The following is a 16889-nucleotide window of genomic DNA, read 5'->3' on the forward strand; positions in this document are numbered from 1 at the left end:
TTAGCTGTCTTTAGTTGTGTTCACACGAGTTGCTAATTGAATGCTGGATGCCCAAAACTCTGTTTATTCTAAACACAGCTATACTGAGTGCATCTAAGTACAGGTAAACACAAAGTGTGAATAGCACTATTGAAAAGTCATTTCATGTTTTTTAGATGTATTTACAAATGTCCTCTAAATGCCTATAATCGCAAGTTTTGACAGTGGGGCCGTCAAGCTGCTCTGAGTACCTCCTAGAATTTTCATGCACCAGGATGGGACAGGTGTTGGTAAGGTAATAGTGCGCAACCCACAAACTTATAAGTGAAAAAAGAAAAATAACATATGAAAAAATAAACAAGAATAAAGTCTATAATAAAAATGTCCTGTGTGCAAAAATAGTCCAAAGCACATGAACTAGTGATGTTGAGTGCACAGAATCAATTACAGTTCATAAACAAACATTCCTAATTTCTGACACCAGCGATCAGCTTGCTTCAATATGGAAATATTGTTTCATCCATGCAGTGCAGATAACACGGTGGAAAGTGTAGATAAATAAGCCTCTTACCGGAGAGACGATTTTATAGGCATATCATCCCGGACCTGGGAGCTGTAGTTCATACAGGTAGACAGGATCTGGCGCTCCGTGCTTCTCAGGTGCAGCAGCGCTTGTAATCCACTCCTCGGCAGTAAGGCAATCAGCAACACAGCTCTCCCCGGATGTTTTAAAAATAAGGTAGCAATAAAGTGAAAAAGGAAGAAGAGGACTTCATAGTGTAGTACTTTCCAGCAAAAACACCTCTTTAATAAAAAAGTTTCTGAGTAAAAACAGTTTTGATACTTGTGAAGTGACAGTTTAAACAGAAACAATAAAGCAAAAGAAGCGGTATATTAAAATCCAGATAGCCTCGGTAGCAACCAGCAGGCTAGGTAGGATGGGACAGGTGCAGCGCCCAGCACTGCAGCATGCAGCCTGTCAAAATCTATGGCAGGCTGCAGCTGGACAGGGCTGAACACTGTACCAAAATTTCACTCGCAGTTAGGGCTGTATGCCTTCAGGGACATATGCCAATTCACAGGATGTAGGGCACTAAAATGCTGGGAAGGAAGAACAGCAACTGGACAGCTCTGTGAGCAAGGAGATTAAAGGGGTTGGTTATACATAGGAAATATCACCAAGTCAAATCTGCTACTACTGTGCTTTCTTTTATCTTTCTGTATATGGTCACCCTATTAGTTCGCCCTGTAAAAATAAAATCTGAGATCAGTGTCTTGAACAACAATCATCAGTATATATCTTTTTTTTTTCCAGAAAAAATTCCCAAACCCTGGCTCACTGCTATGAGGTCATTCCTGCTGATACAGTTTGCAAACTTTACTTTGATTTAGAGTTTTATAAACCAGCAAATTCAGGGGCTGATGGCCGAAAAATGGTTGCTCTTTTAATTGAGGTAAGCATAAATCAAGGGAAGAGGAACTATACTGTATGGGGGAATCTTTCATACTACAAGTGTGCAGTGATAGATTCATAGGGCCAGATTCAGGTAGGGAGTGCGTAACTCTGTGCGGGCGTAGCGTATCCTATTTACGCTACGCCTCCGCAACTTTGACAGGCAAGTGCATTATTCACAAAGCACTTGCTCCGTAAGTTGTGGCGGCGTAGCGTAAATTGGCAGGCGTAAGCGTAAATTCGACGCTGGCCCGACGTCCATACTTAACATTGGCTGCGCCTCATATAGCAGCGGTAACTTTACGCCGGAAAAAGCCTTACGTAAACAGCGTATTTGTACTGCGAAGGCCGGGTGTACGTTCGTGAATAGGCGTATCTAGCTGATTTACATATTCTAGGCGTAAATCAGCGTACACGCCCTTAGCGGCCAGCGTAAATATGCAGTTAAGATACAACGGCGTAGGAGACTTACGCCGGTCGTATCTTAGCAATATTTAAGCGTAACTCAGCTTGAGAATACGCTTAAATATACGACGGCGGGGATTCTGACTTACGACGGCGTATCTACTGATATGCCCGTCGTAAGTCTACCTGAATCTGGCCCATAGTGTGTTTTTGGTTTATCAGCCCTACCTCCTTTCATGAAAAAGGAAAACTAGTCATAGCGTAGCTTCCATGACAAATAAAAAACGTTTTCTTTTAAAGCTAAACTCTAGCATTTACTACAGTTGTGCAGGCCTCTTCTCTGTACTGAAAATGTTAAGTCTGATTTTATTGCACAGTAATGCCTTGTACATACAATCAGAATTTCCGTTGGGATAAACTCCAACTTTTTTTTCCGACGGAATTCCATTTAAGCTGTCTGCATACACACTGTCACACCAAATTCCGACCGTCAAGAACGAGGTGACTTGCAACACTACGACGAGCCGAGAAAAATTAAGTCCAATGCTTCCGAGCATGCGTCGACTTGATTCTGAGCATGCATGTTTTTTTCTCCTTTGGAGTTCCATATAGACGAACAAAATTTTTACCATTGAAAAAAAGAGAACATGTTCTCTTTCTAAGACCGTCAAAATTCTGATCGTGGCATAAAAGCTTGCATTAAAAGCTGTTGCAAGTAATTTTCTGGCTGGAGGACATCTAGAATCATCTAGCTCTTTCCACCACCTAACAGTCCCTGGCCCACCAATTATTTACCATTCATTCATTAGATATCAGTTCTTTCAATCATGGAGGCTCAGCATCAGATGTGGACAATATCTAGGGTTGTCTACATGTAAATGCAGTCTGCTTTTGGAATGCCCATTTCTCCAGACTGACATTTTGATATTTAAACACCTTTTCCCAAGAGCAAGCCACTGACTGACATGGCAAGGCAACAATGTCATGATCCCCATATTGTCCAGTCAAAGAATGTCTTGTAAAAATAAAAGGCTTTCCCTGAGTGACTGCAGTGTCGAGCGAGCAAGCCCCTGTGGTTACTATGCAAAAGGACATTGGACCGGAAGACTGTTGCTATTGCACTCTTCCGGTCCAGATCAGTCAGGTATGAGTTATACATCTTTACAGCGTTAAAGCTGGGCCAGTGTAACTATACTATAAAAATCGTACTTCAGCTTTTACTACTTTTTTTTTCTCTTGATTTTCAGTTTTTCATCAGAAAGCTTGAGGAACATTATGGTTTAACATGTTCAGCAGATTGTGTTATAAATCTGGACTCCAGCACCGATGAAAAATTTAGTCGGCACTTAATATTTTTATTACCTAATGCAGCCTTCAAAGACAATATCCATGTCGGTAAGTGGCAAGTAAACATTATAAAATAATTGTACTTATTGTTTCTGTAGCACTGCTACAATTCAAAACGTGCTAAATTTTTTAAAAATTGGATAGTGTTAATACCGTAGATTTGAGAAGACTGAGGACTAGGGTTGTCCCGATACCGCTTTTTTAGGACCGAGTACAAGTACCAATACTTTTTTTTCATGTACTCGCCGATACCGAATACCGATACTTTTTTTAAATCTCATGTGACAGTTTTCAAACACAATGCAGACTAATGATATGAAGAATGTTCCTTACATTGGTGATCAGTGGGAAGAAAAAGTTCTAATAGGCTGAACCTGAGGCCGAACATGTCGGCATGCTATACATTGGCATGCTGTGAATATCTGGAGATGCTGCTGCTTCATACAGACCTTGAAAAAAAGGTGTGGTTGTTGTCCCTCTATTACAGGAAGTTGGGCTGGAAGTTGTAGAGATCACTGTAGTAGCTGTGCCCACAGATATGGTACATACAGTGTATACTGTATTTCCTAAAACCGGACCATTGTAACACTGTTACGCCCGCTTTCCGCCCCCGCCCATAAAGCTCTCCTAAATCAAAAAGCACTAATTTTGAGCCATACTGGATAGTCTGATGTGTTACATAAAAAAAAAAAAACACATTAATAATGTGATATTTGACATCAGACTTTAATGAGTAAAATATTTTGCAGGGATAGTCTGCAGAGAAATGCGTTTGCTCTCTCTCTTTTTTTTAACCCTTTTTTAGGAAACCCAAGGTATTAAAAATATAGATGACAAAATTTGCTACCAAATAAAGCATTCTATGTCCAGAAAAAAAAATGTATAAAAATGTTAGGCTAGACTAAATGATACTGTGTCATTGCCAACAAAATGAAAAAAATAAATATAAAAATAAATTCCAACGCTGAACCTCAGGGGGATTTAGGGCAAAAATGGCATTGGGACCTTGCAACTGAAAGTGGTTAAGCTGGAAAGCACAAAAAATCAGGACCAAGCACCCACAAATTTACGTCCAGGTTGGACTCATCATTGTAAAGCAACTGGTCAGTGGGGTTAGTCAGTAGGGCTGGCCTACAGATTTTTGCTTGTTAGTGTCCAGTTGTCTGGACAGAGGGGCGGGGCGGAGAGCGGGCAGACAGAGGGGCGGAGAGCGGGAGGTCCGCCCGCTCTCCACCCCCGCACCCATCTCTCCGCCCCCGCCCCTCTGTCCGCCCTCTCTCCGCTTGGTCACCGCCCAGCTCTCTGCCCGCTCTCCGATAAAAAGTACTGGACTGGGCATCGGAGCATTTGCGTGAGTACAAGTGGGAACAGGTACTGTAAAAAAGGGGGTACTTGGAAAAAACAAAAGCTGTGATCTGCTGTTTGTGTTTCCCTTCACATATGCTAGAAGTTGGACGAAATCTTGTGGTTGTAAATAATCACATATACCCAGTGAAGTGACTGGCCTTAGGTGATACACAGAGATGAAACAAATCCTTCTGCATCAATTGTACCTGTTTATCTACAACTGTCTTTTCCCTACATTCATTCAAAGAGTAGCATTTACACAGGATCTCTTAGCTCTGAAAAGCAGGGGGGAGAGCTGAAGTTGCATCAGTGAGGAGAGCTGATTGGAGGGCCACCCCCTTCACACAGCTCCCCTGTCACCATTTTTCTCTGGGTGTCAGGAGAACTTGTCAGAAGTGATTCATGCTTATGGCAGAGGAACTAAGCAGCAAACAGAAATGACACTTGGTGCTCTGGATTCAGATAAGTACACACTATAGAGGGATATGTTTTGTTCATAGTTCATGTCTGAAGTTTACAACCACTTGCCAAAGGACGGCTATAGTGCGGTAGTCCAGTTTTGGGAGGGCAACTATTGACCTCTTCCTAGAACCCCACATTGGACACGGCTGATTACAGATCAAGGTTGTAACGGAACCCCAAATGGGACAGGGGTTAACGCCGTTTACAATATTCCATTCTGAACCCAAGACAGCCTATCGACACTCAACAATCCGGCAGACGAACATGGCCCATACAGATTCCCCAGAAACGAGACACACAGCTCTGTTCTCTGGTTCAACAGGAATAGACTTTAATGGGAAACTCAGGCTTTTATACAGTTAGAAACCCCAAGGAACAATGACTTAACTCCAACCACAACATGACAAAAGGAGCTCAATACACATCTTTTAGGAGACAGACATCCTGTCTCCGAGATAATCTACATGAGCTAATTACTAATACCCAGACAAAGTGACTCCGAGATAAGCTCTTCTTACCTGCTATACAATACACATTTATCATCAATAGAAATTCACACAATACAGTGTCAATTAGCATCACACAATGAAAGGCTCTTGAGAGCCAGACTAAGGTTCATTTACATGACAGTAGCAGACGACATTAAACACCTTAAAGCGGTTCTCCACCCTAAAGTGGAGTCCCGCTGATCGGAACCCTCCCCCCCTCCGGTGTCACATTTGACACCTTTCAGGGGGAGGGGGGTGCAGACACCTGTCTAAAGACAGGTATTTGCACCCACTTCCGGCCACACGCTACGGGCGAAAGACGGGCATTCCGTCACATCCCGTCTGTCGCCCGTTGTGTGCTGGGAACACTCGGCTCCCAGCACACAGCGTGTGAGCCAATCGGCGGGCGCAGCGCGACTCGCGCATGCGCCGTAGGGAACCGGGCAGTGAAGCCGCAGCGCTTCACTTCCTGGTTCCCTCAGCGTGGATGGCGGGGGGAGCAGCAGAGAGACGAGCGATCGCTCGTGCTCTGCTGCGATCGGCGCTGGACTCCAGGACAGGTAAGTGTCCTAATATTAAAAGTCAGCAGCTGCAGTATTTGTAGCTGCTGGCTTTTAATATTTTGTTCCCATGGCACATCCGCTTTAACAGTCTGTGTTTCCACATTGAATGAATCACTCTTTCTATTGACCGGTTGGGTTTAGAATCAACAACCTATAATATTTCAAGATATCCTAGAATACATTGTGAATTATCATTACTGTCCCATCTACTGTAATCCAAGATATCATTCTTAGTCATCCTATGCCCCTAGTGGACATAGGATGACTTTAAACACGAGTCATTGGTGAAGCTGAAACAGGAGTACCCCACACCCTGCAAGAGCCTCTGGGTCCCACGGGCCCTCCCGTTACAAAGGTAAAGGGCCAATCACAGCAGCCCTTTACCATGTGATCAGCTGTTCACAATCACATGTAAACAAATGCCAGTTATTGGCATTTCCTTTCCTCAGCGCTGTCACTGTGTGAGGAAAAGAAAGCCGATAACCGGCTATCCTGTGACAGGTGACATTTACACAGATAATCAGAGCACTGATCTTCAGTGCCCATCAGTGCAGCCTCATCAGCGCACATCAATGAAGAAGAAAAACTACTTATTTGCAAAATGTAATAATAAAAACGAAGAAAGGTGTATTTTTTTTTTTTTTTTCAAAAATGCATGACCGAGCAATTGTCATTCAAAGTGTGACGGCGCCAAAAGCTGAAAATGTAACCTGGGCAGGAAGGGGGTAAAAATGCCCAGTAGGCAAGTGGTTAAAGTAGGGGAACAGAATCATCACTGGAATTTTTGCCCCTATCTCATATTCTGGGGACAACTGGGTTCACACCTATGCGAAATGCGTTTCCCCGCATTCAATTCGCATAGCAGGAGAATGTGACTGGCTCTCTATGGAGCCGGTTCACATACCTCCGCAGCGGGTCCGGTGCGGTGTGCTGGAAAAACGCGTGCCTTTTTTTGGTGCGTTTCAGGTTCGATTTCAGCCCAAAATTCGGGCTGAATCGGACCTGAACCAGTGAACCACCACGCACCGGACCCCTGCGTCGTCGTGAACCCGGCCTTAGAGTGGTGAATCTCCCGAATGGGGACACAGACAACAATAAAACACTCAACAGGTCTAATTCTTCCCCATTCTATCCAAAACGAAAAAATGTTTTACCTAGCGATACACTTTCAGTGCTGTTAAAGCAGAGTTCCGGCGGAATTTTTTTTTATTTAAGTCAGCAGCTACAAATACTGCAGCTGCTGACTTTTAATATTAGGACACCACTTACCTGTCCAGGGTGCCCGTGATATCCTCACCCAAAGCTGCTCAGTCCCTCGGCTACCGGGTGGAGGCACCGGCATCTTCGGTAAGGGAATCAGGAAGTGAAGCCTTGCGGCTTCACTGCCCGGTTCCCTGCTGCTCCTGCGCGAGTCGCACTGCGTGTCCTCACTGGTCCCTGTTGTCTTCTGGGACCAGTGTGTCTCCCAGAAGACAGCGGAGGGAGAGGAGGGGTCGGAAATGGTGTAGATCACCACGGAATGGGAGAAGTGGGAGCAAATGCCTGTATTAGATAGGTATCTGTTCCCCCCCCCTGAAAGGTACCTAATGTGACATCGGAGGGGGTGGACCGGAAAGGCGGAAGTTAAATTTTTGGGTGGAACTCCGCTTTAACTTTAGAAATATTTTAGGGTAGTTCATGTTCAGTTTAAAGCGGGTGTTCACCTGAAAATTTTTTTTTTTTAAAGTCAGCAGCTACAAATACAGCAGCTGCTGACTTTTAAAAAACTAACACTTACCTGTCCAAGTCGCCTGCGACATTGGCAGCCGAAGCCGAGCGATAGCTCGGCTCTCGGCTTCCCTCGACGGCATCCTCTGTAAGGGAATCGGGAAGTGAAGCGCTGCGGCTTCACTGCCCGGTTCCCTACTCCACATGTGCGAGTCGTGCTGTACAGTTTCCAATGGTTCCCGTTGTGTTCTGGGAGCCGAGTGGTTCCCAGAACACAACGGGGGGTGATGCGGAGGGGCCGGACTCCCGCGGGAGTTTATACCCGGAAGTGGTGCAAATACCTGAGGGGGGGAGGGTTTCCGAAAAGCGGAGGTTCACTTTTGGGTGAACCTCCGCTTTAAAAGGTTTTTTTTGCTTCAAACGAGATGGTATTGGATGCATAGAGCCTATATTTTCAAACATCTGTACACTAGGCCTTGCCAAACTCCTGCTTTCATTAATAGGATTTTAGGCTATTATTTCTACCTTCCAGTTGAGTTAGAACATGTATTCTGTAGAGGTTTCTTTTGGGTTATTACCTCGAAAAACTACCAAAGCATTGGGTCAGCATAGTCTAGTCTGGTAGCCTATCTGGCATCAAGGAGAATGTTACAATATCAGCCTAAATTTTTTTTCTTATGACAGATTTTTTTTAGTACATTTTCAATTTGTAATTTTAAAGAGAACTTGTAGTTTTACATTTTTTGGGGGGTTTAAAATGTATCAGCTTTATGCTTTTAAAAGGACAAGCCTACTGATTTCCCTTGTCTCTTGCATGTTTTAGCTCTGCAAATACCGGTTTGGCTTGTTTCCCTTTTATTGTGTATACATTGCGATTTTTTTTTTCTTTTCTTTTCTGCTTTAGATACACTAATAATAAAAGCAAACATGTAAAAAAACATTTTAAAGTCAAAGGAACGTCTAAAATAACCCTTTAAAAAAATAAAAATAAAATTCCTCCCCACCGCTCCTGTACATGCTGCATACATCTTGTAAAAAAAATCCCAGTGTAAATGCCATTTTTAATCTTTTTCTGAGTGGTCATGTGACCATTAGGCTTCAGCTTCTCTGCGTAGATGTGCGAGCCAACGATGGGACTGAAGTACACCAAGCCATGGTGTCACCTGTAGGCTTCCACTGTTGTAGCGGTTGTCAGCAAAGGGGTTTCCTTGCAGCAGCCACTCATTTATACCGGGGAGTTGGCGCTCTGAAGTTGTGACTGCTTGGAAGAAGATGTAAAAAAGTACATTGAAATTTCTTACAAATTGTATGTAAAAAAGTAGTAGGGAGGCAACTTTTTAAACATGGATTACTTTAGCCTTAACTTCTCCTCTAAGGTAAACACTGAAATAACTGCAAATATGTGGTAATGGAAAAGACATTGGCCCAGATTCACATACATCGGCGCATATATATATGCCGCCGTAGCGTATCTCTTTTATGCTACGCCGGCGCAGCGCACAGAGGCAAGCACTGGATTCACAAAGCACTTGCTCCCACTCGCTGTTAAAGATACGCTGGGTTTCCTCGGCGTAAGCCAGCGTAGGTGGAAGTGGGCGTGAGCCATGCTAATGAGGCGTGACCCCATGCAAATGATGGGCCAAGCGTCATAGAAGTACTGAAAATGAACGGCGCATGCGCCGTCCCGTGGCCGAATCCCAGTGCGCATGCTCAGAATTACGTCGAAAAAACTGCCTAAGATACGTCGAATCACTGCCTACGACGTGAACGTAACCTACGCCTAGTCATATTCACGTACAACGTAAACGACAAAAGATACGACGGCTTGTGTTCCCTGGTCCATACCTTTGCATGAGTTGCGCCTCCTATATGGGGAATAACTTTACGCCGGACGTACGACTTACGCAAACCGCGTATATTATGCGCCGGGCGCAACTACGTTAGTGAATCGGCGTATCTCCCTCATTTGCATATGTGCATAGATAATCAATGGGAGCGGAAAATGCGCCCAGCGTAAATATGCGCCCCCACGATACGACGGCGTAGGAAAGTTACGTCGGTCGGATGAAGCCTATTTTCAGGCATATCTCGGTTTATGGGCACGGCGCATAGATACGACGGTGCATACTTACACTTACGCGGCATATCTGGAGATACGTCGGCATAAGTGCTTTGTGAATCCGAGCCATTATTTTTTTTTTTTTTTTTTTAAAGTGTATTTTGTGCGTGTGCTCGAGAGAGGAGCTGGACTGCAGGAGTTGGGAGTAGGCAGGCCTCCCCCAGAGGCAATCTGCCACCTTTCTCCATGCCCCGGGTGGCAATGGCGGGTGTGTGAGGGGGTCCTCCCACACAGCCCGCCCTACCTGCTCCGCTTTGAAGCCCAACGGGGCAGAGGGACTCCCTATAAGGGAGTGAGAGGATTAGCCCGCTCAACCAGCCCCATTAGTCCTTCGCCTCTCTTTAGAGACCGCGTGGTCAATGTGCGTGTGTTAACCCAATTTAGAGTGCGTGTGTAGGTGTGGTGGTTTTTGTGGGAGGGGGGTGGGCGTACTAAGCACAGGCTTACCTTGCATAGCACACCCACCGGGAGCCGGGCTGAGACCACCAAACTCAATTCACATGAAGCCGAGACCGGGATCCGAACCTCTAGCTGCAGAGGTGAATGGCTTGTCAGCGCAGTGCCAATCGCGTTGAGCCACCGAGCCATTATACTTTTTTCCCTTTTAACTTTAATTAATGATAAACTGAAGAATATGTTCCCTCCACACCCAGACCCAGCAACAGTGTCATCGTGCACTGTACCCCATCCAAAATGTCATTGTGTTGTGGCTTGTCTGTCACATATGATGCTAGAGCTTGGAAGTGGAGGTGGAGCTTTTAACCACTTCAGCCCCGGAAGGATTTGCCCCCTTCCTGACCAGGCCACTTTTTGCAATACGGCACTGCGTCACTTTAACTAACAATTGCGCGGTCATGCAACTGGCTGTACCCCATAAAAAATTGGGTACCATTGGATCACCTCTGCGGTTTTTATTTTTTGTGCTATGAACAAAAAAAGAGCGTAAATTTTTTAAAAAACACAGTATTTCTCTTATCGTCCATGGACGGACACAGCTCCTTAAATCTTGACAAGTGGGTTATGTTCCCTGTTTACAGGAGAGGATTAGGCAGAAACATGTTAAATACATGTTACATTAACAGAGTTGAACAGCCCCGCCCAGGGGGCGGTCCCTCCAGACATAACCCTCCTCCCTGCAGCTTGCAGCCTCAGTTTCGTTCTGCCTAGCAAAGGAGAAGGACGTATGGCTCCCTTTGGGCCCTCCCTTTACATTTTCTTTGAAGAATCTTCTTTCAACTGTCGGCTGAGTGACAGGCTGGATATTATAGATCCTTGTAGTCTACTCAGTCCGACCAGCAAGCGTGGACACACCTTTGCAAAGAGGCTGGGTCTGCCATGCCATACCCCATGACTCCTGGGGTGGCCAGTGAGCTTTGCTCCAAGGTCCACATATGACTGGGCTGTGGTGTTGTCTCACTCACAGTGGACCGGGCCGACAGCTACCTCCATTGCAGTTGTAGTTCTGTCAGGAATGCGTCAGCGAGTCCTCGCTTGGACAGGTAAGTACAGTCCCTCCTGCTTCGGTGGGTTGGTAAGGCTGGGCATTCCTGGGGTTCGGGGGTCCCTTCTCCCTTCCCTGCTCCTTTCCCTTGCTGCATTGCTAACATTGCCACTGTCAGGGGGGAGGGGGCCTTCCTGAGGGGACTGTGTTATCTGGCCTGTGTTTTTTCTTTTTTGTATTGGGCTTTCCTGTGAGGGATTTTTCACTGTTAAAAAGCCCTGTGATGAGCACAGATGTTTATGATTATACTTCAGCAGACTAGGATGAAGGAAAAAAGCTGGGACAGCCGCACTTCAAAAAAACTCCTCCTTTAATTAAAAATCACAAAATACATGCCACAGCAAAAAACAGCACAACAAAAGAAAAGCTGACGTTTCGCACTATGCCTTAGTGCTTCTTCCAGCTTTTTTCCTTCATCCTAACCTGCATTTTGATTGCACTGCCTGCACCCTTGGCTCGGACCCAGGAATCAGATTACCTGGTTCTCTTTGAGCGGTTACCCACTCTCATACTTCAGCAGACGCTGACTGATTGGTGACACCTGTAAGTTTTGCTTTTTATGCTGTATCTGTGTCTTATCCTTAAATTAAAAAGCCTGGAAGGCTTTTCCTGTTTAAACACGGGTCCCTGCAAAAGTTACCTCACGGTTCTTTTCCTCTCACAGACAGCACTGGGCAGTCTCCTCCTGAGGGAGTCCCCTGGTTACCCCTGGTCAGCGCAGCAAGTAGGTGAGAGGCCCTGAATAGGGCTCTAGGAGCTTTTGTCTATTTGTATGGACAGCTGTGCATATTATAATACACACTATGTAAATATTGGAGTCAGTATCTGGGTCCTTCCCCTACATGCTGGTGGTGGCAGCAGGTGTTAGCACCTGGGATTCCCACAGAGTTTTTATTGTTAGTCCTGGACACAGTTTGTGCCAGGGTGGGGGTGGACTGCGGGCGGGCGGTAAAAGAGTGCCCCCTTTCCCCGTTATCCCCTGGGGAATGCTCTGTTATGAAGCCATGGACCAGGTACCTAAAAAAAAAAAAAGCAGAATAAGGCATTTATGGGTGCGCTTTTTACTGCTGCAAGGGACTCTCCTAAGCTGCATAGTGCAGCTGGGTTTCCGCCGAGGGCTCGGTCTTTTTTGGATCACACAAATCAGACCGCTGTGTAGGTTTTTTCCTTCTGTGCCCTTCTTTGATCATTTCTGAGATGCGGAATGAGAAAAGCCACTGAGGGCTTTTGTAGTCCCTCACCGCCGGGCGGGAACTCCCGCTTGTATGGATCTGACTGATAGAAGATCCGAAGTACTGACCCGTTCCATGTTTACCATGCTGGGGTCTGGCTTGTGGCCTATTGTGGTCACTACACTGGGGTCTCAGTCGGCGCTGGCGCCATTTTTTGGGAGGTTTTTCAATTACATTGAAAACTCCCATTGGCGCCCATTTTGTCGTAGCCACGCTATGGCGCAGCTTACATTGTGCCGGCCATTTTCCTGTGGCCGCGTTCTGAACGCACGGCAGCCATCTTGGACCTAGTCAGAGTCTCTCTGAGTTGGTGACAGAGATCCCCGACTCTTCGATCCGGGAAGTTGTTTCTTCCTTCCAGTGGTCGGTGTTTATGACGAATGCCAGCTCACAGGTTGTGAACCTGGGGGGTTCACAAAACTGGGGGGGTCCAGTCAGCCCTGAGTCGCTGGACTTGTGTGGACCTACGGCCACACTTCCCTGAATGTGTCTGGTGTCGGTAGCTACCCAGGGTCGGGCCTGGCTAGTGCCTGGTGGGAGACCGCCTGGGAATACCAGGTGCTGTCTACTGTTCATTGTCCTACTATTTTAGGCGATCAGGCTATGCTTCTCCTTATGGTCGACCGATCTGGTTTCAGCCAGACAACGCCACGGCCGTGGCTTCGGTCTACCATCAGGTATGCCGGCAGGCAGTCCGCCAGATGCTGGACCAGGGCGACTGGTCTTTGTGCTTGGGGTGTTTTGGCTCCCTTGCAGGAGGTGAGCCTCACAGGGCATGGATCTCCTGGCCGCTCGTCTCCGCCGCAAGGGTGTAAAAGTTAGTGGCCAGGTCTAGTGATCTGGTACAGACGCGTCAGTCGCGCTGGTGGCCCTGTGGGGTCTGTATCGGTGATTTTTTGCCATTCCTCCATGGTAGTTGCTCCCTCGGCCGCTCCACAGAGTGGAGGCTGAGGAGATCCCGATGATTCTAATCGCTCCAGATTGACCTCGGCGTCCTTGGTACGCTGATATCGGGCGCCTGGTAGCAGAGGTACCCTGGCGGTTGCCAGGGCAGGAGGTTCCTCTGTCTCAAGGTCCCATACTTCCTCCTGTTGTACAGTCACTGACTTGCTTCACATGGTTATTGGAAACCAGACTTTAGGTGACCGGGGTCTGTCTGACTCGGTCATCTCAACAGGGCACCGTAGTCTTCTTCCGGAGGATCTACCGTCGCACCTCTCTTGGTGCGAAGGGATGGAGTGACGTCCACGGACATACTCGTGTCCAGGGTTCTGCTGTTTTTATAGCTTGGAGTGGATCTAAAAATTGCTTAAAGCACCGTTTGGGGGCAGATTTCAGCCTTGGCTGTGTTCTTTAAGTGGCCTTTTTGCGGCCCGTTCCCTGGTGGGTCCCCTTTTTTTGTGTGCAGGGGGTTTGTCATATACTTCCCCTCTTGGCCCATCTCTTCCCCCATGAGTTTTGACTCTGGTGCTCTCGGTTCTTCAGGAACCTTCCTTTTGGAAACATCAGAGAGATTTTCTCTTGACACTATCTCAGAAGGTGGCCCCTTTAGTGGCCTTTACCTCTGTTAGAGGGGTTTCTGAGTTGGCGGTCTTGTCTTGCAAGCCGCCATACTTGATCCTCCATAAGGATTAGGTGATGGTGCGCCCGCGACCTTCCCTTCTTCCAAAAGAGGTTTCGACCTTTCATACTTTAGGCGTGGTACGCGCTTTGCGGGTATACCAGCCTACTACGGCTCCGTTTCGGAGCTTCTGACTCTTTTGTGTCGGTGTCTGGTCCACAAAAGGGCCTGGCGGTCTCGTCGACCACCATTTCTCGGTGGATCATGCAGGCCGTCATACAGGCCTATGCTCCTAGGGGCGGGCCCCCCCTTCCGGTCACGGCACTTTCGACCAGGGCAATTGGTGCTTCCTGGTTTTTTTTCCGACATCATGCGTCGGTCTCACAGTTGTGCGAGGCGGCGATTTGCTTGTCCGTTCACGCTTTTTCCAGAATTTACATGGTTGCTGTGAGTGCATCTTATGATGTTTTTTTCAGCCGCTAGTTTAAAGTTGCACCTCCCCTGTTGAGGAGCTCTGCTTGTTTTGGGGTGAAGTTAAAATTGTTTTTACTGATATATTTCCCACCCCTCATTTTTTGACATTGCTTGGGGACGTCCCACTTGTCAAGATTTAAGGAGCTGTGTCCGTCCATGGACGATAAGAGAAAATAGGATTTTTTGTACTCACCGTAAAATCCTTTTCTCTGAAGTCCATGGACGGACACAGCTCCCACCCCTCCTTTTTAGGTTTGTACTGCTTGTTACGAACTGAGGCTGCAAGCTGCAGTGAGGAGGGTTATGTCTGGAGGGACCGCCCCCTGGGCGGGGCTGTTCAACTCTGTTAATGTAACATGTATTTAACTATTTAACATGTTTCTGCCTAGTCCTCTCCTGTAAACAGGGAACATAACCCACTTGTCAAGATTTAAGGAGCTGTGTCCGTCCATGGACTTCAGAGAAAAGGATTTTACGGTGAGTACAAAAAATCCTATTTTTTTACTTTTTGCTAAAATAAATATCCAAATAAAAAAAAAAGTTTCCTCTGGTTTAGGCAGATATGTATTCTTCTACATATTATTGGTAAAAAAAAATCGCAATAAGTGTATATTGATTGGTTTGCACCTACAAAATAAGTTATTGATTTATGCAATTTTTTTACTAGTAATAGCGGCAATTTTATATCGGGACTGCGACATTGCAGTGGAAAGATCGGACACTTTTGACACTTTTTTGGGACCATTGACATTTATACAGCGATCAGTGTTATGAATAGCCACTGATTACTGTGAATATGTCACTGACAGGGAAGGGGTTAACACTGGGGGGCGATCAAGGGGTTAAATATGTTCCCTCAGTGTGTGTTCTAACTGTGGGGGGAGGAGACCAATCGCTGTTCCTATATACTAGGAAGACACGATCTGTCTCCTTTCCCCTGACAGAACGTGGATTTGTGTGTTTACACACACAGATCCCCGTTCCTGCTCTGTCAGGAGCAAGCGCATCATCTCCCCTTATACCTCTTAAAGCGGCCGCCGTACAGATATGGCGATTCAAGCAGGGGAGCCAAACTGCCGCTGTCAAATGACGGCGGGTGGTCGGCAAGTGGTTAAAGTGATTTATAACCGTTTAACATTTTATTTATTTTTATAATAAACATGTTATACTCCCCTTCTCTGTACAATGTTTTTGCATAGTTCAGCCCTGATCCTCCGCCTCTGGGGTCCCCCCCCCCCCCCCGTCAGTGTTCCTTTTCTTTGGCGAGTGCCCACCATAGGAAGTTGCTTCCTGTGGGGGCACTCATATGGGCTTGCTCCTGATCCTTGCTGCCTGTGTTTATATAGATTCATCATAGGATTTAATTGACAGCAGCATGAGCCAATGGCCCCGCTGCTATCAGTCTGTCCTGTGAGGAGGGAGAGAGCCGTTATTCTCAGTCACAGCACTGGATCAGGTAAGTATAGGGAGTGCCGAGGGGGATCCTACACACCGAAGGTTTTTTACTATAATGCAGAGAATGGGAGAAAAAGGTATATAGGTGAATAAATGACTTCCCTTTGAGCAACAGTCACTCACAATCCCATCAAAATTGTAGGTTAAAAGGGTTAGCTTATATAGGGAGAAGGAAACAGGTTCCTCTCCAAATATAGGGATTTTTTGTGTGAGGTATGTTGCTCTTAGTATCAAAGGTAGGCGCACAAAACACAAGGTTTTTTAATAGTATCAAAAATAGTTTAATTATATATATATAAAATTTCATAAAATTATTCACATATTGAAATATACATGATCAAGACCACATATTCATGAATTATAAACAAGAAAAGAAATTAAAGGAAAGTTAGATGCGGATTTGCCAACTAGTTTCGCACTGATGTGCTTCGTCAGGGCTTGCATAATATTCCTGTTTCTTTAATACATGTAGTGGTCTGTGTATGACATAGAAATGCGTCATTAATACAGGTACAATATAACAATTTAATTCATTTAATTTTGTAGGTAAATATATATCATATAAATACAAAAGAAGTATGTTGCGCTTACCACTTCCGTTAAAAAGCTCAAAACCAGGCAGGAAAGAGGGTGCCTAAGTATCAATAAGGGAGAGCCCGATGCAATCAAGATGTAGACTAATGCACTTATAATCAGTGGAAGCCAGATCCACTTGATTTCGGCTGGTGCGGACAATGAGATGTTTGTGAGGAGTTCACCACAAGAAGGGATGAAGAGATATAGATGTCTGTGTATT

At 45.9% G+C, this 16889-nt stretch overlaps 1 protein-coding gene across 2 annotated transcripts in view; it reads left to right on the plus strand.

Annotated features, from left to right (window-relative positions):
• The window catches only part of PRIMPOL (primase and DNA directed polymerase), a 94342-nt gene that overhangs the window by 5685 nt on the left and 71768 nt on the right, over window positions 1-16889 (plus strand). For both annotated transcript variants that reach the window (XM_040333992.1, XM_040333991.1), the window contains exons 4-5: window positions 1295-1433; window positions 3085-3232. In XM_040333992.1, coding sequence (XP_040189926.1) covers window positions 1295-1433; window positions 3085-3232 — 287 coding nt within the window. The remainder of the gene's footprint in view (window positions 1-1294; window positions 1434-3084; window positions 3233-16889) is intronic.

Source organism: Rana temporaria, chromosome 1 (assembly GCF_905171775.1).
Source record: "Rana temporaria chromosome 1, aRanTem1.1, whole genome shotgun sequence".
Lineage (NCBI taxonomy): Eukaryota > Metazoa > Chordata > Amphibia > Anura > Ranidae > Rana > Rana temporaria.